The sequence below is a fragment of the Dasypus novemcinctus genome, chromosome 4 (genome assembly GCF_030445035.2).
Source record: "Dasypus novemcinctus isolate mDasNov1 chromosome 4, mDasNov1.1.hap2, whole genome shotgun sequence".
NCBI classification, from domain to species: Eukaryota; Metazoa; Chordata; class Mammalia; order Cingulata; family Dasypodidae; genus Dasypus; species Dasypus novemcinctus.
This window is the reverse complement of record NC_080676.1, coordinates 149,796,275-149,819,668: the sequence shown is the minus strand read 5'-3', so window position 1 is coordinate 149,819,668 and position 23,394 is coordinate 149,796,275. Positions and strand designations below refer to the sequence as shown.

General features: G+C 36.8%; 1 protein-coding gene across 1 annotated transcript; it reads left to right on the top strand.

Annotated features, from left to right (window-relative positions):
* The first annotated feature begins 13,680 nt into the window (after positions 1-13,680).
* LOC101412714 (keratin-associated protein 13-1-like) lies at positions 13,681-14,196 on the top strand. Its single transcript, XM_004468601.1, has one exon. The coding sequence runs from the start codon at positions 13,681-13,683 to the stop codon at positions 14,194-14,196; it is 516 nt and encodes a 171-aa protein (XP_004468658.1).
* Positions 14,197-23,394: the final 9,198 nt, after the last annotated feature.

Here is a 23,394-nt window from a genome sequence, read left to right as displayed (position 1 = left end):
AAATTTAAAAAAAGAACAGATGCTTGAACTCCTACTCAGACTGTTTCAAATATGTTACTGATGTACCAACATTTTTGGAAATAACTCCTTTAATTTAAAGGGTTATATCTACCTAGGGAGTCAAGGCAACTCTCATAACCCCGTGAAATCACATTGAATGCCTGGCCATTAAAGCTCTGTGAAATAATTATTCATGCTTGATCATGGTTACAACCTCTAGGCAGTGCTTATCTTTCCAAGAACATACAGTATAACATTTAGAAGAGATATGAGAAAATTTAACATCGTAATTCTATCTTAATGGACAGTTCTTGCAAATAATATGCTGCACCCTTTCTTCATGCCATTGTGCAGATATAATAACTATTACAGATGCTGTTTTTCAGGAATACTGAAGATGGATTTAATGACATTAATATCTGTCCTGCAACATAGAGAATATTAGGGTTGGAGAGAGCGTGTGTGTCACTGCCTAGTGACATTGTACAGATAGCGTCATGATGACTAGTAATGACTCCTTTCACCATAAACACTGGAGAGAAAAATAGCGATTTTGAGAGATTATGATAGCTGAAATGAGGAGGCAGAACAAAGGAGGCTTTTGAGTTAGAAATCAAATGAATGACATGTTGAATATGAGTATAACAAGAAAAATCTCTGGCATACAATATATAAGCACCTCGTAAATATATGGTGATTGAATGAAAAGAGAAATTAAACTCGCAGATGTCTTCATTGAAGTAAAGCATATCAGAAGGTCATGTAAATATTAACTATTTTTTCACTTGTTTATTTGTTGATTGGGCAACCAAATAAAGAATAGGTGTATCTATAACAGCATTTGGAAGCTTTTCTGCTCAGAAAGAAGAAGCCTCCATAGTGGGTCAGTTAAGACCCATGGGCTTATTTATCTACTTCTCTCTCTCTCTCTCTCTCTCTCTCTCTCTCTCTCTCTTTCTTTCTTTCTTTCTCTACCTGATAGCAAGTCCTGGCCTAGGGAAAGTAGCAAGATAAATGGGAAAGAGTATATGCTAACAGGCATGTGGATTTCAACACCTTTCTTCCCCTCGACTTTGACAAAGTATAGCCTCTTCCTTATCAAATGGAGCCACCATGCTGTCTATGCCTATTTCCTTCTTTCCAAAGTTCTTGCTTGACCCGGCAAGATTGAAAAATGGCACACAGAAGGTAACTCTATATTCATTCTGCATTTATTCAATTAACTGCAACATAGGATTAGGTAAACTTTCTGTTCATGAGCCCAGTCTTAGTTTCCTAAGGCTGCTGTAGCAAAGTACCACAAACTAAGAAGCTTAAAACAACATGCAATTCTGGATGTTAGAAATCCAAAATCAAAGTGTCGAAAGAGCCTTGTTCCCTCTGATGTCTGTGGGGGTAAATCTGTCCAGGCCTATCCCAGCTCCTGGTTATGGCTGGCAATCCTTGTTCATTGGCTTTTCGCATAAATCAATCTCTTTCTTCGTTGTCACGTGGCCATTATTTTTCTGTCTGTGTCTCCTCTCTTCTTTTAGGAACACTAGTCGTATTAGATTAAGGGTACACTCTACTCCAGTAAGACCTTATTTTAATTTGACAAATTCCACCTGTAACAACCCTATTTCCAAATCAGGTCATATTCTGTTGCCGTGGGGATTAGGTCTTTGACATATCTTTTTGCGGAACACAGTTCAACCTGTAACCTTTCACCATGGTAGGGGAAAAAAGAGTATAGGAGTGAATGATCTGAATAGGACAACAAGCAAAAGGAAGCTAAAGAGGCACTGTTGCTCAGATATGCTTCAAGATGTTAAGAGGATTGAAATTAGAAGATCCTTGAGGTTTCTTTGTATCCTGGACATTTTTACCCTTGTGAAAAAGTAAAAGATCAGCTTAGGATCTCTACACAGGATTAGATCCCAATTTTCTCTGGAGTGGCCTTATTTCATATTGCACAATTATCTAAATACTGTAGTGGGTGGATGATAATAAAGACTGACATAGGAGAGGTGATAGAATCTCAGACAGCTGGATATCTGGAAAACTTGAGTTCTTGTTTTGATTTTCTTGCTCACATAGCAATATAAACTGCTTACCTCTGTTTGTTCATTTTCCCATTTTATTTCTCAGATTCTATGATGCTAAAGTTTGGCTCTAGCAACATTGCTGGTGCCCAGAGAATAAATTCCTTGAAAGTTGTGTCTCATTCAAAATAGATTAAGGTTTTGAACAAAGCAGTAAAAGGAGCTATAAAACAAAATTTAGCCTGTTTCTTCCTAGGGAAGTATTAAGTATTACACAAATAGGTTTTTTTTCTTTCTTATTATATTTAATATTGACTTTTCACCTTAACGTACTACCAGGATTTGATTTATTATTAAATACCTGGTATTTGAAACAATTAAACAAACAAAAAGATAATCCAAGAGCATTGTGGAATGAGGTATGTTTGATTATTCAGTACTCCAAACATTGGTGAGCTTAAGAAATATCTATGAGTCTCTAAAAAAGAGCTGGCAGGTTATCAGAGGGGTTGCCCTTATGCACACCTGAACAGAGTCCCAGATAAAATAGATACAACCCCAGATATTGGTTCTTCTGAGGGCCACAGAGACCCACAGGTTTTATGATCATGGCAGATGAAGTTCACTGCCATGTCAGTTGGCCCTTCTTTGGAGTTGGTGTTTCTGTGTGATGGAGCTGGACTCAGATGTGATCTCTTTTCACAAGCCTTTCCTGTTACTTTACCAGAATTGTAGTTGGTACTGGAGTTTAAGATATACCCAGGGGATCTGAATCTCTAGACTGATCATAGCCAGGCACTGAGCTTCAACAGACTTCAGCTTCTACACTCTGGCTTATTGGACTTACCCCACTCAGCTAACATGGAGTTGAAGAATGTCAACCACCACACCATGGAGCCAAGAGTGCCTACAACTGAAAGCAGGAGGATTGCATCCAGCATCCATGTGGAATCTAAGTCCCCTCTTGACATAGATGTGGAATGGACACAATCAATCCAAGGTCCACAGGATGGAGGAATCAAATATGGATTAGAGTGGACTTACTGATATTCTCTTCATGAACTATTGTGGTTAGTAATCAAAGAAAATGTGGCATTGGTGTGGAAAAAGTGGCCATGGTGGCTGCTGGGTATGGGCAATGGGAGGAAGAGATGAGTTTTCAGGCATTATCCGGACTTGGAGTTGTCCTGGGTGGTGCTGCAGGGACAATTACCGGACATTATAGGTCCTCCCATGGCCCACTGGATGGAACGTGGGAGAGTGTGGGCTATGATGTGGACCATTGACCATGAGGTGCAGCGATGCTCAGAGATGTATTCACCAATGCAACGAATGCGTCATGATGATGGAGGAGAATGTTGCTATGGAGGGAGTAGTGGGGTGAGGGGGGTGGGGGGTACATGGGGACCTCATATATTTTGAATGTAATATTTTTTAAAATGAATTAAAAATTTTTAAAAAATTTAAAAAGATATAGTTGTCAGAATCACATGGGCATATTTAGAAAGTTCTGGAAAAGAGATCACTGTCCCAATTGAGGGCCAGAGAATTTTATAGGTTGGGCTTTGCTGCCAGAATACCCATGCAAACCCTGACATCATCCTTCTCAGAACTGTGAACTTGGACCATTGACTTGAGCTCTCCATGTCTTTTTTTCCCATTTGTGACATTAATATTGAGTCTTTAAGTATTAAATGAGATAATATATGCAAAATATCCAGCATACTGCCTGACTCTTAGTAAGCGCTATGTGAACTTTTGCTCAAAAAATAAAACACTTTTCAGGTGATTCTAAGGTATCAAATTTTAGAAACATTGCTGTAATATTTTTAAGTATATTTTTATGATTTAAGTCATTATTGATACAAGAGCAAAAAATATAAAATTAAATGAGAAATTAAGAATTTTTAAAAATAAGAGTAGAGCACTGATTTAAACTTTCATGGAACTAAGCATCTTTAAAAAAACTGATAAATGTCCTTCTAATTTAATGATTTAATGCTGTGCTTACATGCTGTGTTTCTTCTCCTTATCCCTTATTGTCTAATTTCTTTTTCTTTCTCATTTCTATCATCCTTTCTTTCTCTGTTTCCTTTTCTTTATTTTTTTTTTCCTTTTTACATGCTTATTTTAAGCATCCTCCAACTTGGTTTAACTTTCTAACCTGACAACACACTCAAATTGAGGAAACATTTCTGTTTCAATTACTGAATATATTTGATGCTCTTTTACATTCATTTTCAGAAGTGTCATCTCTTATTATCTCTTAAAATGTTCTAAATTTGATCATTATATTTCAAGGTAAGGTCCAGTAACCAGCTGTTGAATTCCTGAGATTGTCTGCCCTGCCTGTAATGTCTAGATGTCTCTAGAGCCCTCAGGAGCACCATTGCTTAAGGTACAGTATCTACAACTGCAAGCAAGACAGTTCTATCCATCTGCTTCATGGGATCTAAGTCCCCTCTCAATCAGGAAGCAGAGTAAACATCACATTCCAAAATCCTCGAGACTAAGAAACAAATAAACATTATGTGGGAATGAAACATGGAGTAAAGTAGACATTATTATTCTAACAGTGGAAGGATTATAACATTGATATAAAGGTAGTGGCCACCAGAGTTTCTGAGGGGAAGGAAAGGGAAGAATAGGTATAATAAAATGCCTTCTATTAGAATGTTCCCAAGAGACAAATAATCCAAGAACAATATGGAACACTGGCCTTGATGACACTTGTTCAAAACTGTACTTGTCTTGCTTCCATGAACTTTTAGTTTCTCCTCCAAAGTGCTTAAGGAATTTCCATCATTGTGTATCTCATTTTAATCTACCAGACTGAGATCGCCTAGACAACAATAATGATGTCTGTCTCTGTTATTGTCTCACAATGGACATTTAGAATATTTGTTAGAAAGATGAACACAAATATTTTTATTTATTTATTTATTTTTTATTTTTTACAGCTTGGTAATTGAGAATGTGAATATCACTTCATGAACTATGAAATCTTGCTACCGGATTCATTAGGAAATGGAAATTTAAAAAGTGGTATTTCGTAAATATAAGATGGCAGGGAGTGGGAGATAGCAGGACAGTCTGCTGTATTGCTTGACTAGTGCTAGTTTTTTGGCCATGAAATTGGTTACCTTCATTTTATGAGTGAGGAAAAAATCATCTACGTCTTTTAAGTAAATGAATAAAACATATTCAGCTATGTTTGTGCAGGGGGAAATCAATTTCATTTTAGTTAGGTAACTGCCTACTGAAACCCCAAGACATCTCTGAATGTCAAGATGTTTTCTTCATACACTACACTCTATACTAAGAATTGATAAAGTTCTTTGGGATAAAATTAACTCAGATTCCTTATTAAACCAAAGGAAAACTGAACTTTGGAAGAATACCTAATCCAAATTTTAAATGTCTCTATTTTTACTTTTTGTCTTTTCACTGCCAAAGGATACTCTTCCCATCCCAGGAAATTGAGCAGTTAGAGTAATTCTTTGGCTGTGTCTGCCAAGTTTCTATTGGCCACCACAAAGTCAGCCAGACATCCTGTGCCAATTGACAAACACTTTTTGTAGTGAGTTGAATTATGTGTCCCCAAAATATACATCCAAATCCTAATCTGTGGTACCTGAGCCTGTGACCTTGTTTAGAAATAGGGTCTTTGTTGGTGTAATTAAATTAAAAATCTCAAGATATATTGTATTGGCTTTAGCATAGGCTCAAAGCACATTGACTGGTGAGAAAAGATTTTTTTGACATACATACCCAAAGAAGATTACCTTGAAGATGGAAGCAGAAGTTGGAATTATGCTTCCCAGCCAAGGAAAGCTGGTGCCACCAAAGACTAGATCTTCTTTTAAGGCCTTCAACCATTTGGATGAGATGTCTCTCATTGCTGAAGGTAATCTCCTCAGTTGATTGTAGATATAGTCAGCCATATTATATACATTTGATTATATAGTAAGCATCAGCATATTAATCATTTTTAAGTCCACAAATATCCCCACCATAACAATTAGGCCAATGGTTAATATTGACCAAACTATTGGGCACCATTACCTGACCAAGTAAACATATGAGCCTAACCATCAGAGGCTAAAAGAATTTTGAGGCACATTATTGAAATAGCCTAAATTATTCTGACAGATCAGAAGGAAGAGAGGAAGACAGTAGAAAAATATACTAGTATTTTCCTTTCATTAAAAATTTTTTTTCTTCTTCATTTTCTATGCTAGTAAAGAATACACATGTATGGTCATAAATAGAATGTTGGTAGAAACACGAACTTTAAAAATCTTTCTGGTGATAGCGCAGATGGAAATCAAGAATGTGTATTGACAATTGGAGGAAAGGCAATCTTTTTTTAAAGTGGCAGAACTGGGATGAACTATGTTCTACATTTCAGAGGAGAAAAGAACTTGTAAGTGACGAATTTGGATCTTTAGCTGAAGAGATTTCCTAAAAAAAGTGTTGAATGTACAGCCTGGTTTCTCCATGCTGCTTATAGTAAATTCAACAGGAAAGAGATAAATGGAGGAAAGAACTGTTAAGCAAAAAGGGACCAGAACTTGAAGAGCTGGAAAATTCTCAACCTATCCAGATTGTAAAAGTAGCTAATGCCTGCTTTGGCAGAGGGGTCAGGGGCATGGGTAAGCAAACTATTAGTGAAGAGTTTAAATGTGTGATCCATGAATCCAATTAACAATCTCAGCAGAAGTCAGAAATGAGATGAGGTTACCCAGGAAAGATAAGTGGAGGACCTTCTAGTCTAATGGCCTAGAACTCCTTGATACACATAAAAGACCCACAAGGTTTTTTTTGAGATGTTTTATACCTGCAAAAATACTTCCAGCCTGCCTGAAAAGAACAAAGACAGGGCAAAATGAAAGAAGGCTGAGAGACTTCCAAAATGCTACAAGCAGGAAATGGCTAAGAGAACGGTTTGGCTGAAAACATGTGCTACACTTCAGGAAAAAGGAAAATGACTGAGAGAAAACCACATGTGGGCTAGAGTGGTGGCCAAAGAGACAAGAAGAGGCTGACTGAACCACTGCTGCAAGTCCAGAGCTAGGGGCCAATGACAGGAATATTTTGAGTCTAGAAAGAAGATTCCCAAAGGAATTTGCCCTGCAATATTTCAAACATGCTAGGGATCAAGAATCCCTTTATTTCTCCTAATTTCTCCTTTTTGAAATGGGAATGTCTACCCTAAGACTGTCTTATCATTGTACCTCGGAAGCAGATAAATTGTTCTTTAGATTCACTGGTCCACATATGGAGAAGAATTTTGTTCCAGGATGGTACCTAAGCAAATTCTCACTAATAATTAATTTAGATGATAGTCGTGGTTTGAAGCTGTATGCACCCCCAAAAAACATGTTCATAAATCCAATCCACTCCTGCAGGTGTAAACCCATTGTAAATAAGATGTTTGATGAGGATTCTTCAGTTAAGTTGCAACTCACCTCACCACCCTAATCAGAATGGGTCTTAATATTACTGGAGTCCTTTATAAATAATGAAAATATACACATGCAGAGAGAGTGAGAGCCCCACAAGAAGCAAGAAGCGGAAATCAGCAAAAAGGGGGAGAGAAAGGAGAGATCAGCAGAGGCTTCCATGTGCCTTGCGATATGGCAGAGGAGCCAGGAGTCACTGGCAACGGGTCTTCAGGACAAAAAAAAAACCTTGCTTTGATATGGACATTTTCTCAGCTTTAAACTGTGAACTAGCAAATTCCTATTGTTTAAACCAACCCATTTCACGGTATCTGTTTTCGGTATCCTAGAAACTAAAACAAAGATTTAGATTAGATTTAGGGCTTTTGAACTGATGATACTTAGATGAGATGTGGGAATTAGAGTAGATGCTGTAATGGCTTGAGCCTTCTGGGGATGTTGAAATGGGGTTACTGTATTTTGCTTGTGGGACAGACATGAATTTTAGGGGAAACATGGTAGGATGTAATGGAATGAATTCTGTCCAAAGATATGTTAAAACCTTAGTCTCCTGTACCTGGTAGCTTATTTGGAAATGGGGTCTTTGCAAGGTCTTGAGATGAGATCTTATTTGATTTAAGGTAAATCCTAAATCCAATGACTGATCTCCTTATAATAGGAGGAGAGGAAGATTTGAGACCCAGAGTCACAGAGGCTATAGCCATGTGAAAATAGAGGCAGAGAATAGAGTTACATTATCACAAGCCAAAGAAAACCGGGGCCACCAGAATCTGGAAAAATCAAGAAAGGATTCTTCCTTGGTGACTTCAGAAGGAATATGGCAATATTAACACTTTGATTTTCGACTTCCAGTTTCCAGAACTGTGAGTTCAGCATTTTCAATTTCTAGGGGCTTACAAAAACTATTTTTAAAGGTTTTTATTAAAGAGATTCCAGAATCTGCTAACTCAGAAGCTGCCTTTTAATTTCCAGGAAAAGAAGGCTGTTAAAAGCTTTCTTTAAGCACTCGCTGAACTTTTTAATCCATCAGTAACCTTTGCTAAAACTAGAAATCTTCAACTTCTGCAAACTGCCGCTTGTGAAATGTTCCCCTCTCTCTTCCCTTCTCTTGCTCTTGTTTGGCTCTTACTATCTCTTACTCTCTTCTTCCCTCTTAGAACATAACCTCTCCTCCAAAACGGGATAGACCATCTTATGCCAGTCTCTTCCAAAGAAATAGAAAGTGCCACTTTTATTTTTAAATAATGTGCTTAATATAAAAATCAGGTTCTTATTTCTGGTATTCATTTCAGTGTGTTTTGTATGCCTTTAGTCAGTTTCCTTAGGCAGGAAAATGCATTGGTCCTGCTCTCCTTAAGGAACACCACTTAACTGCAAGGTATATAGTTTCTGGAGAATATTCAAGCCAAGTGCCCCAGATATTGAAATTGTTGCTATAATTAGATTCATAAATATATCTCCTTTTCCTCTTTTTCTTTCTCTTGGTCTCCAGTCAAATTTGAAGCCCCAAGGAAGATATATATATATTTTAAAGCCCTAATAATGATAGCCACCCCCCCCATCCTTGTGGATTCTGTTAAATGTGCTTGGATTTTGTTGAAATAAGTGTTTTTCTACAGGAAGACTTTATTTATATGTGAGCTTTAGCACTGTGTAAAACAACAGGGAACTAGAGTGAGCCATGATAGTGAACCTCCTTTCTGGCTCCCTAAAGTAATTATTAATATTATTGTTTACTAGTTTATGTGCACTTCTAGAAACTGTAGGCAAGACTATCTCAGAAAATTGGCACCAGGTCAGAGGGCCTTACTTTGGAATACATGCTCTTCTATGCGACAGAGTTACTCATTTATAATTTCCTATACTTAGCATTATACTTGTTAAATATATGTCCAAGAGATTTAAATTTTTCTGTTCTTATGCTGCTTGAGCCCTGAATCTCAGCAGAATTGCAATGTCTACTCTCCAGTTCATTGGAGTTACCCAAGGCAACTAACAAAAGGATGATGGTGGACAATGCTTATCCCCACAAAAAACAGAGAGTACCTGCAACTGCAAGTAATACTGTTCCAACCATTTGCCCCTTGGAATCTAAGCCCCTCTCAATCAGGACAGAGTGGCATTGCCATCCCCAAATCCTCAAGATTGAGAAATGGACAAACATAAGGGGTGAATGCAACACTGAACTAAAGTAGACTATTATTATTCTAGCAATGGGAAAACTTGTATCATTGATTTAAATGCAGCGGCCATCAGGGGGTTTGAGGGGAGGGAAAGGAAAGAATAGGTGTAACATGGGGCATTTTGGGGACATTGGGATTGTCCTGTATGACACTGCAATGATGAATACAAGCCATTATACATTTTGTCAAAACCTATAAAATGGTGTCGTACAAAGTGTAAACTATAATGTAAACTATAGTCCATAGTTAGTAGCAATACTTCAATATGTGTTCCTCAATTGTAACAAATGTTCCACACTAGTGAAAGATGTTGTTAATGTGGGAAAGTATGGGAGGGTGACCACGACATATATGGAAATACCCTATATGTTTTATATAACATTTAAGTAATCTAAAGTTTCCTTAAAAATTAAAATTAAAATGATAAAAAAACAATATGGCAGTTCCTCAAAAAGTTAAATATGGAATTACCAATTCTACCTCTACTTATATACCCAAAGAGAATGAAAACATGAACTGAAACAGGTACTTGTACAACAATGTTCTTAGCAGCATCATTCTCAATAGCCAAAGATGGAAACTAAGCAAGAGCCCATCAGTAAAGGAATGGATATACAAAATGCTGTAATACATATAATGGAATTTTATTTGGATGTTAACAAGGAATTAAATACTGAGACATGCAACAGGAATGAACCTTGAAAACACTAAGTTGAGTGAAATAAGCAAGGCACGTAAGGACAAAGACTGGATTTGTGATATCTAGAAATAGCAAATCCACGGAAAGTAGATTAAACATTACCAGGGGTGGGGGTAAGGGAAAATGTTGGCTTTGTGTGTAAGGAGTGCTTATAAGTAAAATTAATATAAAAAGGACTGCTCAGCTTCACCATGACAGACTAAGCATACACATTTATGTCTCTTTCCATTTAAACTCCACTAATTAATATATTTTACAAGGTAAGAATCCAACTTGATTCTGAGCTACATTATTATGTGAATCTTGAGAAAGGCATTATTTAAGTAATTAAGGTCAAAAGGTCATGAGCTACTTGTGGCTTGTATTCTAGTGTTCGGTTTTTATTTGCTGCAATGTCTGTATTACTCAATTTCTTTTGAAAAAAAAAAAGTGTTTCTCCTCTTAGATTTCCAGATAGTCAAAAAAAAAAAAAGCAAACACTTTGCCTGTATATATACTGCACACAGTGTTTTATTAGTTCCAGGATCCGCTTCTGAACTAATAATGCTACTCTAGTTTTGTTTTGTTTTGTTTTTATGTACTTTCAGATGGACACTTTTATTAGCATTTTTGAGTTGTTCATTGCCTTTTGTATAAAGTGCACAAATAACTCTAATGAAGAGCATTAACCTAATTAAGAATGGGTGGGGAAAATATTAATTGGCATTGACTTATTCCCAAGTTGTTTTAATGTTTATTCCTAGACATAAGAAGCTGGGTTGGCAAGAACAGTGGAACTTCAGGAAGTCTTTTATTGAAGATCAGCTTTTAATAAGAAGAAAAAAAATATTTCCCATTCTTAAAGAGTTAAAGGCTGGCATTATAAGAAATCCCCTGTGTTGAGGGTGGCACTACTTCCTTAGTACATTTAATAAGGGCCTGTTCACAAGGCATAACTTATTTTATTTTAGTGAATCAGAGAGAGATGGCTTAAGTATTACACACAGGCACTTCATGTGATGCATGCCACACTTTGGATCCTGCATGGGAGAGATAATCATAAAACAAAGTAACTAAGTGCTCTGAAGCAGCATGCTTTGGAATAAAGTAAGTTAATTTCCAGGTAGTTAAAGAACTCTTTTCAATGACAACCAGGAATGCCATTTCCCGTAGTTAAACCAAATAAAATGTCAGATTCAAAAGAAGAAGAATGGACACAAACCAGGCAAGAAGAACCACACCCCTTGTTTTTTTCTCATTAATTTCAGTATGGATTTTCCAGGTTCTTTTTTCTCATTCTGGGAAAAAATCTAAAATATAATTTAAATGTATTAAGTTCATTGATGCATGGAATTTCCCTGTTGAGTACTGTTTAATGCAAATATTCTTCAGAGAGGTAAAGAAGACTTTATTAAGTATAAATAAATAATTTATACTTAATCAAGTATATATACTTGATTAAGCATAAATAAATAATAATACTTTATTAGTATAAATAAGCTTAATAGATTGTTTTCTGAGACACGTTAAATGTGAATTTGTAATCCTCTCTCTGGTTGTTTTTGTCTTTGCAGAGCATTTTGAAACTTGACTCTTCTTTAGTAAGTGATGGTTCAAGCTTAAGTTTTACTTCTGTCTAACTAAGCAATTAGGAGGAAGTTATTGAACCTCTTTGATTCATAGTTTTTTCATGTGTATTTTGATCAGAGGATGTTTAAAGGCCCATGTATCTCTACTCTTTCAAGTTAGCAGCTGCAGAAAATGTTAGCATTTACGAAAGGTTATTTTACATATAAATAAATGATTCCAAATAACAATCTCTTCTCCCATCATTAAAAAAATACAAAGCAATAACAACAAAAAACTAAAAGTTGATTTTTAGGGCTTAAATATAGAATAATGCCTATTTAAGACAAGCTCATCAGAAAATAGATGGAGAAACTCAGATCTGGCAAACATGACCATTCAAAGTCTCAACAAAAGCAGGACAAAATGACAATGATGGACAACCCCCATTTCTAAAATCAAAGAGTATCTACCACTGCAAGCAAGACAGTTCCATCCAACTGCATCAAGGGATCCAAGCCTCCCTCTCAATCTGAAGCAGAGTGGGCATCACCATCCCCAAATCTTCAAGATTGAGGAATGAGCAAACATAAGAGGGGAATGCAACCATGGACCAAAGTAGACTTATTATTATTTTAGTAATGGAAGAACTTGTAACCTTGATATAAAGACAGTAGTAACCAGAGATTCTGAAAGGAGAGGGAAGAATAGGTGGAACATGGGACATTTTTAGGGCACTAGAATTTTCTTCATGATATTGCAATGAGAATACAGGTCATTTTACATTTTGTCAAAACCTATAAAATTGTACAGTGCAAACTGTAAACCATAATGTAAACTATAGACCTTGGTTATTAGTAATGCTTCAGCATGTGTTTATCAATTGTATCATATGTACCACAATAATGTAGGGTGTTATTAAAAGGGGGAAATGTGAGAGGGGAAGGGTTGAGGTATATGGGAATCCGTTATACTTCCGATGTAAATTTTCTGTAATTTAAAACTTCTTTAAAGTTTAATATATGAAAAAGGCTCACTATGTCTCTCTTTCTTGCTTCCAAAATGAGGATGGTTTAAGGAGCCTCCCTTTTTAAAGAAATCTACTGACATTAATACCATGGGTGATATTTGTTCCCTTTCATTCGGATCATGAGCTTAGGCTATAAGAAAGCCAAGCATATCACTAAAAGGCAGGCTGACAATGACTCCACAATTGAATTAAGCAAAATAAATGGATATCTGGAACTACATGGATTAATACAAATAGAAAAAAAGTAAAAGGTTCGGTTGTCATATTGATGAGACTACTCAATGTAGTGTTTGGAGAAATTCATTAAAATGTGCTTAGGAGGAAAAGAACAATTTGAAATAACCACTGATGTTCCTGATAACAGATGGACATGAATAAAAAGTTATGTAATTATATTAAAGACAAAGACTCACTGTACATGTACATAATAAGGAGGGAGGGTATTTGCAAATACGATGACCTAAACCTTTGAAGGTCTAACCACACTGAATTCTCAGAAAAAGAAGCTGATGTGAACCAGTGTGATTAAAGTACAATTAAGAATGTAAGGGTGTGATAAACTAAACAATAATGTGATGAGGTATCCTTGTATAAAAAGTTGAGCAAGAAGGGAGGGGGCAACTGAAGAGTGGACACACCCAGGTCTAAGAGTATATAAAACTGGGAGTCCAGAGATCATGACATCGAAACACAGAGAATCTCCTCTTATTAACTCAGCTGCTCTCAATCTGCCAACATGTCTTCCAACTGCTACTCTGGAAACTTCTCATCCTGCTCCCTTGGAGGATCCCTGCACTACCGAGGCTCTCCTTGTGGCTTGTCCTACCCTAGCAACCTGGTCTACACCTCTGACTTCTGCTCTCCCAGCACCTGCCAACTGGGTTCCTCCCTCTACAGTGGCTGTCAGGAGCCCTGCGGTGAGCCCAGCAGATGCCAGACATCCTATGTGGCGTCCAGGCCCTGCCAGACGTCCTGCTACCGCCCCAGGATCTCCATTCCCTGCAGTCCCTGTGATGTGAATTACACTGGGTCCCTGGGCTTTGGCTCCAGAAGTAGTTGTTCTCTGAGGTATGGATCAAGGAGATGCTACCCACCGGTCTGTGGATCCAGTAGGTTCAGACCTCTGGGTTATGGAATCTGTGGCTTTCCTTCTCTTGGCTATGGTTCAGGATTATGCCACCCAACCTACTTGGCTTCAAGGACCTGCCAGTCTTCTTGTTACAGACCAGTCTGTGGATTTGGCTTCTATTGATCTACATGCTGAGTGTCCTTTTACCATCAGCTCTTCACCGTAGCTTTGGCTGTCAAGCACTGGCCAAAACACTGCCTCTGGTAGATGATGAATTAATGAATGACCCAAATACAGAGACCACTGCCTATATATTGAAACAAGTGATCCTGGTTTCCCTTTACAAAATGGATGAAAGTTCAGTTATGCTTGACCTAATAAATTCATATATTATTGCATCCAATATGTTTTCATTGTTTTTTATTGATTGCAAAGTTTAATTTGTAAACTTACTTTGGGGTTCTAAATCTTCAGGCTATCTTCCCTAGGAGATGAGTTTGGACCTACAATGGCATCATGCCTTGTTTATGTAAAGGCTCTCTGGTCACCATACTTCCTAAGAACTAAATACTCTTCCACATCAAAGCTGGTAAATTTTAAACAGCATTACCAGGAATATGCTCATAATGGAGTCAACTTTTTCATAAGTTTTCATTAAGGACACCCTATGCTGACAATTATATTTGGTTCTGAGCATATATTTTTAGAATACTATTTAGGAGCTAGAATTTGTCTATAAAAATGTCAATTATGTGGTTAAATATTTAATTATAAGAAATATTTGAAGAACCTCTATATATTAGTATGGAAAAGAGAAGACATGGAAGGGAATGGGGAGCATTTTGTATGTCTTCAAATATATGGGAAAAGAGATTATTCAATTTGTATGTGTATAATTTCAAAGGGTAAATTTTAGAGGAAATCAAATGTGATAGGGGAGCATATTTTGACTTGGCACAAAGAAATATATACTTATAAATTGTAATTGTATAAAATTATTAAGACATCAGTGCTTTGCTTCTAGGTTACTGAGTTCCTCCACCAGAAAAAAATTGATTAGCATCTTTTATAAATGATTTCTGAATTGAATAGTAAGTTTAGATGACTTTAAATATCCTGGATCTTATAATCTAATTAGGAGTCCTTGTTATTCATTACTTGGCATTGATAATGAGAAAAAATATATATCTTGGAAGGAAGACATTGGGATTTGAGACAAGAACCCTTCTAGGTTTATTTTCAATTGAGCAAGTCATTTGTCTTGAAGCTAAGATATAGTGTCAGAATGTGGTTAAAACTTTTTCATTACATATTTAGTACAAACTCTCAATGAATGGAAGAGTAACTATCAAAGGTTATTATTTGCTCCAATCATGTGTCACAAGCATTTATTGATTTGTCTTCCTGGATAACTTTTCTGATTTGTTTATAATGTAATTTGTGAAGGACTTCCTCTTTTTGATGAATTGTTCCCCCATAACACTCTAAGATAATTTAAATGGCGATGTCATCTTCTAAAATGATTATAATGATGAACCAGTTGATCCATTAACCTCAAAAGACCTAACCTCACCATAGTTAATGGTCCGGTAGTGGGCACATGACCTAAGTCAGGTTCACCAGGATACTTCCTCAAGCTTTCTAACTGGAGCTGGAATAAGGGGATCTCTTTTTTCTTATACTCAAGACCATAATGGCCTAAGCATGGACATGTGGGAAATAAATCCCTGTGTACAGAAGTCTGCCCAAGAAATGGAAAATAGCATTCAAATAGGGAAAGAGGAGAATGACATAGAAAGAATATCTGTGCCTTTGGACCTCATCATTCCATAAGCCAGCTTCACCCATCTGTCATGTCATTTGGCTATGTGAGACAATATATTCTTCTGTTGATATAAAGGAATTAAAATAAAATTTCTCTTATTCACATCCAAAGAGTTATAATTAATAAAAATGTGTCATCTGGGTACTATAGACTCATTGACTGATCTTGGTATAAACAGGCAGTTAAAAGCTTTATTAGTAAAAAAAAAAAAAAAAGAGAGAAAAACAGAGGGCCTGAGAGTCTGAATTATTGCCATTCACAGTGAGGATAGATTGCTACTTCCTTAAATAATGTGGAGTAAAATATAGGCTAAAGGAACCACTTGGGAAAACAAAATTCAAAATGTCACATTAGACTGGCTAGTGAGAAAGCCCTAGGAAGGCATTCAGCAAACCTGACAGAATAGAAACCTTCTAAATAGGAACTTTCTGATTCCAAGCAAAGAGAGTGGCAAGCCCTACAAAGAGTGATATGAATAAGGCTCAGTCTTTAAAACTGAGAACAATCTGGGGCAGAAGGAAGATGTGCCCATTGACTTAGAAGATATGGTTCCAGAATGGCTTGGAGAATTGCCTCCATTAGCGGATTTGTCTCAATTGATAGAGCATCTGCCTACCACACAGGAGGTCCAGAGTTCAAACCCAGGACCTCCTGACCCATGTGGTGAGCTGGTATACACGGAGTGCTGAAGCATACAAGGAGTGCTGTGCCATGCAGGGGTGTCCCCCATGTAAGGGAGCCACATGTTCAAGGAGTATGCCCCATAAGGAGAGCCACCCCACATGAAAAAATGCAGCCTGCCCAGGAGTGGTGCCACACACATGGAGAGCTGACACAGCAAGATGATGCCGCTGACAAGAAAACAAGCAGACACAGAAGAACACACAGCGAATGGGCACAGAGAGCAGACAACTGGGAGGGCGAGGGGAGAAGGAGAAGAGGGAGAGAAATAAATAAAAAATAAATCTTTTAAAAAAGAAATCTTTCAGGTGGGAGGTAAAGGATAGGAGAGGACATTCATACATTAGAACACTTTCAATATTTTAACTTTTTCAAGCATAATGTGAATAATCAGATTTCAGGGATCAGACAGGATAAATATCCTCTGCATTTCTCATTCTTTGCATAGTAATCTTTCCTTAGTTATCTCATATCTGCTAATATCCAATTATTTTTTCAGTTTCAGCTCTTTGTACACTCTGTTCTTTTCCACAACCACCATGCAGTGTTCTATAGAGCCTGGAAATCAGATAACATTGTCAAAGACTGGGTTGGATGATGGTGAGAGGGAGTATAACAGAAGACTAGGGTCAATCATTGGCAAAGAAAAAACTAACCGTGAAGGATAGCACTTACCCCTCAAGTTCATTCAGCTTATCCATAACTATTCCAGTGCTAATACCCTTAATACACCAAGCTGACACCAGCTCTTGTTCAGAATTAAATTCCTTAGTTATTTTGTGTGTGTCTTTTAGCTTTGCCCTAGAGTTCTTTTTTTTTCTTTTTCTTTTACTTTTATTTATTTATTTTAAAGAAACTTTAGATTACATAAATGTGACATAAAAACTATAGGGGATTCCCACTCCCTACCCCTCTCACACTTTCCCATATTAACAACATCTTTCATTAGTGTAGCACATTTGTTACAATTGACAAACACCTATTAAAGCATTGCCACTAACACTGTATTATAGTTTCCATTATAGTTTACACTATGTCCCGAGCAATTTTGTAAATTATGACAAAGTATGTAATGGCCTGTATCCATCATTGCAATGTCATACAGGACAAATCCAATGTCCTGAAAATGCCCCCATGTGAAAAACTGCTGGGAAATTAGAAATGACCAAGATCTTTGTGTCTAAAGAGTTGGTTCATGTCTAGTGGGAGAGATAAATATTCTCCCACTATCTTGGCGTCAAATTTGGGTGTGGTGAGTGCTCCAGGAAGAGGTCCTGTATAAGCCACAACCCAATGCCTTGCAAGAATTTGGTGTGGAGATGAAGGAAGGGGTGGGAGAAGAAACTCTATGTTCTTTGTTATTACTTAGTTATGAACTCTGAGCAATAAGAGGCATGTGCTTATGTAATAATTACCAGTGGGACTGCCTATCTCTGCAGGACTGGGAATCAAGGCAGAAGCAGCACTGGTGCCTGAAAAGCCTGAGCTTTATGTCCTGGTTGGCAAGACAGCAGCGATCACAAAAGAACCTTTACATTTATATGTGGGAATTGTTCTTAGTATGTCATTCTTTAGTAGCAAAATTAATGTGCTTACTCATGTCACTGGGGACTTACTCACTTCTAATTCCACTAAAATGCTAACACTTACAGTATAGGGTTTAGGAATGCAGACTTTGATTTGAGAGCATTACAATCTGGATTGAAGGAATGTGAGGCATCAGTCAAGTTCAAAATACTTCATCCATCTTCTCGAAAAGCAACCATGCCTCTCACTATTCCCTACATACTACTGCTCTGGAAGTTTCTCTGACTATCCCCTTAGGGCTGTTCTATGTCTATTCCCCTCCCACCAACTGGGTTTTTACTGCTAAGTATCTCATTCTTAAGGTACACAGTTTCAGGGTTATACAATTCATCTTAAATTGCATGCCCTAGGCTCCTACTTTCCTCACCCTATTCTTGATCCTGCACTGCATATACCTCTACTCTCTAATTACACCCTAGTTTGACTGTCAAATGCACACACCAAAGAGCTGCTGCCTTCCACAGTCCCCACCAGTCACTTATGTGGAATCGTTGGCCTTGGGATAGAGCAGTTGTCGCCTCTGTGTGGTGCAAACAGCTTCTGTCACCCAAACAAGTTCTTCCTAGAATTCGCTTTCATATTTTGCTAATCAGCCTGTGTATATCAATTACTCACTGAACATTACACAATTGAATTTTATAGCAAAGACCTCAAGAGCCTCTAGTGATGCTAAATACCCCTACATAATCAACTATAGTCAAATATAAACATTTTCCTACTAGACTACTATCCTTGCCTGGATCAACTATATTTGTTTCAAGATACTCCTTATCGTAAGAGAAGAAACCCTATACTTACACAGAGAAAAGCAAACTTTTTTTTCATTAACCCTTCCATTTAATTTATCCATTAAAATATTTTTGAATCTTAGTAATGTTTTCTCTCAAGGCTCATCCTTGACAATAAAGTAGATCCCTTAGCAAGTAGAAAACGACAGGGAAAGATAATTCAGGGAAATAAACCCACTGGCACCAAAATGATGCATGGTATTATCTTCATTAGTATATTCTGGTGTATCTTTTAGATGCTCTGGGTTTTAAATAAACTTGCTTTTCCAGTGAAATATACATTAAATTGTCAATTTAGAGGAATATTGCTATGCACTGTATTACTATAGTTAGAACAGAGTTTTTAAGTCCCTTAATTCTTTCTTTTTTTATGGCAATGTGAAATATACCAAATAGAAAAAATATATCTTGGAAGTTATGTTCTATTCCTAGTTTTGTTGCTAACTACATTTTAGCTTTATACACATCATCTAATTTCTTTGGATGGCATCTTCCTAATATGTAAAATGAGGTGGCCCTCAATAATCTCTTATCTCTAAGGTTCCTCCCATCAGTATCGACCTGCCCATATTTTAAGATGTGCATTAATAGTAGCATGTGTGGTGGGTGGAAGTGGGCTGCTAATGTCCCCATTGCAGTTTAAATTCTTATATGTGGCCTGGGGAGGAAGGAATAGAGGCAAATATTTAAAATGTGATAAAATATAAAACATAAAAACAGTAAGAAATAATTTTTCAAAAAGATAAAATCTTACTCCAATTTTTAAAAAACACATAGAGAAGATTTTTTTAACTCATGTTCCAATTGACTCAAAGGAAAATTCAAAAAATACCCTTATGTATGCCATCAGTAATGCTAAAAAGAATTTACAAATTGATGCAAAGTGACCACTTACACAGAATAAATATCAGTGGCATTCCTCCTGACAAAAATATTCTCATTTCTGTGGAGAAGGATCACTGCATTATCAATTTTCCACAACATGCAAAATTATAATCTATTTCAAAGGTAATGAAAGGTGAAGATATCCTGACCTTTCAAATATTTATTCTGCTTTTTCTTTTCCCATTTCAAGTCTTCCACAATATTTTTGACAATAGTATGTGAAATCATTAATGTTAATTATAAAACACAGTTATACATGTGTACAACAGTAGGAATGCATTTTTTTCTCTATAAAGAAACTATGATTAAAAAAAGAAATTATGCGCAGCATTCAGAAAGAAATCTCTTTACCTTATCAATGTATACTTCTGTAGTGGCACTGCTTCTGCTTGTGACTGGGGAAAAATATTAAAACATAGAGATATGCTATTTCACCTTGATCTTTCTATCCTACCCTGTTCCACACATCCAATGCTACATAAATGTCTAATGTCATTACTTAAGAAAAACAAGCTTCACTCTTTTTAAAGATGCCAGATTTAATGAAATTAAAAACTATTTTGTAAACATAAAAGAACAAAATATGTAGCCTATATTTCTGATTCATTACTTTTAAATTTTTCTAGCATTAAAAAGTTAACCACTGATGGAACAGGTTTGTATCTGGATTGTGGAAGTAGTTACAAGAATTGATATTTGTTATAAAATTGTACCAACACGCACACAAATGAAAGCATGAAAAACTGGTGAAACAAAATATCTGTAGTCAAGTAAGTAGTATTATACCAATGTCAACTTCCTGATTTTAATATTATACTATAGTTAGATAAGTTGTCACCATTGAGAGAAACCAGATGAAGGATTCAAGGAACTCTATGTACTGTTTCTTTTCAAATTCCTGTAATTCCGTAATCATTTTCTTAAAGTTTAAAAAAAAAAGTTAGCCATACATTGAGAGCATATCAAAATGTCTTGATTGATAACGTAATGTTATAAGGGTAAAGTGGGCATTTTTGGACAATTAGTACAGGAATTCTAAAGTATGTCATTTAATGTAACAGTTGAAGTTATAATCGATGGGTAGAAGCTCAGTCTGTTAAGGGTGGATAAACGGTTGTGAATAAAGTAAAATGGTTAGAATTTTGTTTATTTTACATTATTTTCTTCTATGTTCACAACCTTTTTATTTGGGAATTTGTAAATTTTCCCTTCAGTCTCTACTTTGTTTCCTATTGGGATTAGCAAAATACCTCCACTCTGATCCCAAATATTTATCACTTGGACTAAGAGTCCACTTTCCAAAGTTTATCTCATGGGCTAAGAGTCTAAGGGGTGGTAATAAATTTGATAAAAATGTTACTTTCAAAAGTTTATCTCTTGGACTAAGAGTCTTAAGAGATGTTAATAGATGAGATATTTGCATGAGAAATACTAGACTAACCAAGTATCTTCATTTCCTAAGGCTACCTTAAAAAGTAGCACAAATTGGTTAGCTTAAAAAAAAAATCTCACAATTCTGAGGCTATAAAATAAAGTTTCACAGTACTGAGGCTAGAAGTTCAAAATCAAGGGGTCAGAAGGGTCATGTCACCTCTGAAATCTGAAGGGAAGGATCTGTCCCATCCCTTTCTGCAACTTCTGGCAGGGACCAGTAATACTTTGTGTTTATTACGTTATGGCATAACTCTGCCTCCATTGTCATATAGTCACCTTCAGTCTCTGGATCTGTATATATTTTTATAAGGATATCAGTCATAGTACATTAAAGGACCACTGTATTAGTCAGCCAAAAGGGTGCTGATGCAAAATACCAGAAATTGGTTGGTTTTCATAAAGGGTATTTATTTGGGGTAGGAGCTTACAGATAGCAGGCCATAAACATAAGTTACTTCCCTCACCAAAGTCTATTTTCACGTGTTGGAGCAAGATAACTGCCGACTTTGCAAGGGCTCAGACTTCCTCGGTTCCTCTGGGCTCAGCTCCTGTTTTCTCGACAAGGTCAGCCTTAGACTATAAGGCTCTCTAGGCTTTGCCTCTCTCCTCAAGGTCAGCTGTAGACAATCAAACCAATGGCTCTGTCTCTTTCCCTGGGACTCCAGTTTAGCACTCCAGCATCAAACTCCAACATCAAAACTCCAACATTAAAAACCCTTGCATCAAAAGCTCCAACTCTGTTCTTTGCGTGCCTTTTATCTGTGAGTCCCCACCCACCAAGGGGTGGGGATTTGATGCCCTAATGAAGTGGTCCAATCAAAGCCCTAATCAAAACTCAGTCCCACCCAATAATAGACCAGATTACAAACATAATCCAATATCTATTTTTGGAATTCATAACCATATCCAACTGCTACACCAACCCTCCTTCAGAGTCACTTGATTTTAACTTGCCTAGTTCCATCTATAATGACCTATTTCTAAATAAGGTCACATTCTGAAGACTTCAACATATCATTTTGGGGACACAATCCAGCCAGTAACACCAATTTAAATAAGATTGTTTTCTTCCCCTTTTAAGAATTTTCAAATATGCCCCAAAATATTTAGAATTTCCAGGAAGTTGAGGGATAGAGAATTATAGTTTTCTTTCTCTCTCTTCTCCATCTTCTCCACATAGTTAACAGATCCTCAGCATCAATTTCCCCAGCTCTTTTGGGCTAGAAAATATTGTAATTTTTAGTCAATATCAATTTTAATCACAATCCATACTCAAGGTAATAAGGAAATATTGCCCTTATTTCCCAGAATGTCTGCAAAGCAACAATACCTAAATTTATCTCTGATATGCACTCTCTTTTTGGTACTCAATGAGCAAAATAACCCTACTTTTATAATTGAAGGGGAAGTTGTTATCACAGTCATAATGATAAAAAGAAGTGAATAGTGGCTGATTCTGTACTTTTAACAGCTTACTCTTCCTGCTGGGCAAATGACCACAGAGGTTAATGTCTTGACTATAAAATTGATTCCACGGGACTTTATTTTTTGCATCCTATGGATATTGCAAGGTGAAGAGGTGTCATTGATTGTTCATCTTCTTTAGTCTACAAGCCAAATTTGAAAAATGCTTTCGCTTCAACAATTTTAGGGTGATTTTCCGTGGTCTGTTATTACACTAGAGAGAGCAGGAGAAACAAACAGCCAAACCACATTTAGTACTTCCTTGGGAGCTGCAAATTTCATTCCAGGAGAATAATGTGGAAGTGTTCTCTTAACCGATTGTCAGGAGGAAAATGGTTTGTACAGCAATCCTGCATTTACTGAAGTCATGAAATGGAATTCTACTCAGCAAGATGCTTAGAAAGGCAGAGAAATCAGGACTTCCTGCCTGATAACCAGCTGACCTCCATACTGTGCCTGAGCTCCTGTGCAGTCCTCCAGGTAAAGGGGTTGCTTGATCATCAGACTAGCACATTCTGGGTCTCCATGGTCCCCACTTTGGTTTCCCCATGTAGAGGATATTTTGATTTTTTGCGCTTCAGGATCATTCCTTAGAAGATTTAGGAATTTAGAAAATAATGTTCATATTTTTCTCTTTTTTTTTTTTGAGGTGCCAGGGCCAGGGATTGAACCTGGGACCTTGTATGTGGAAAGCTGGCACTCAACCACTGAGCTACC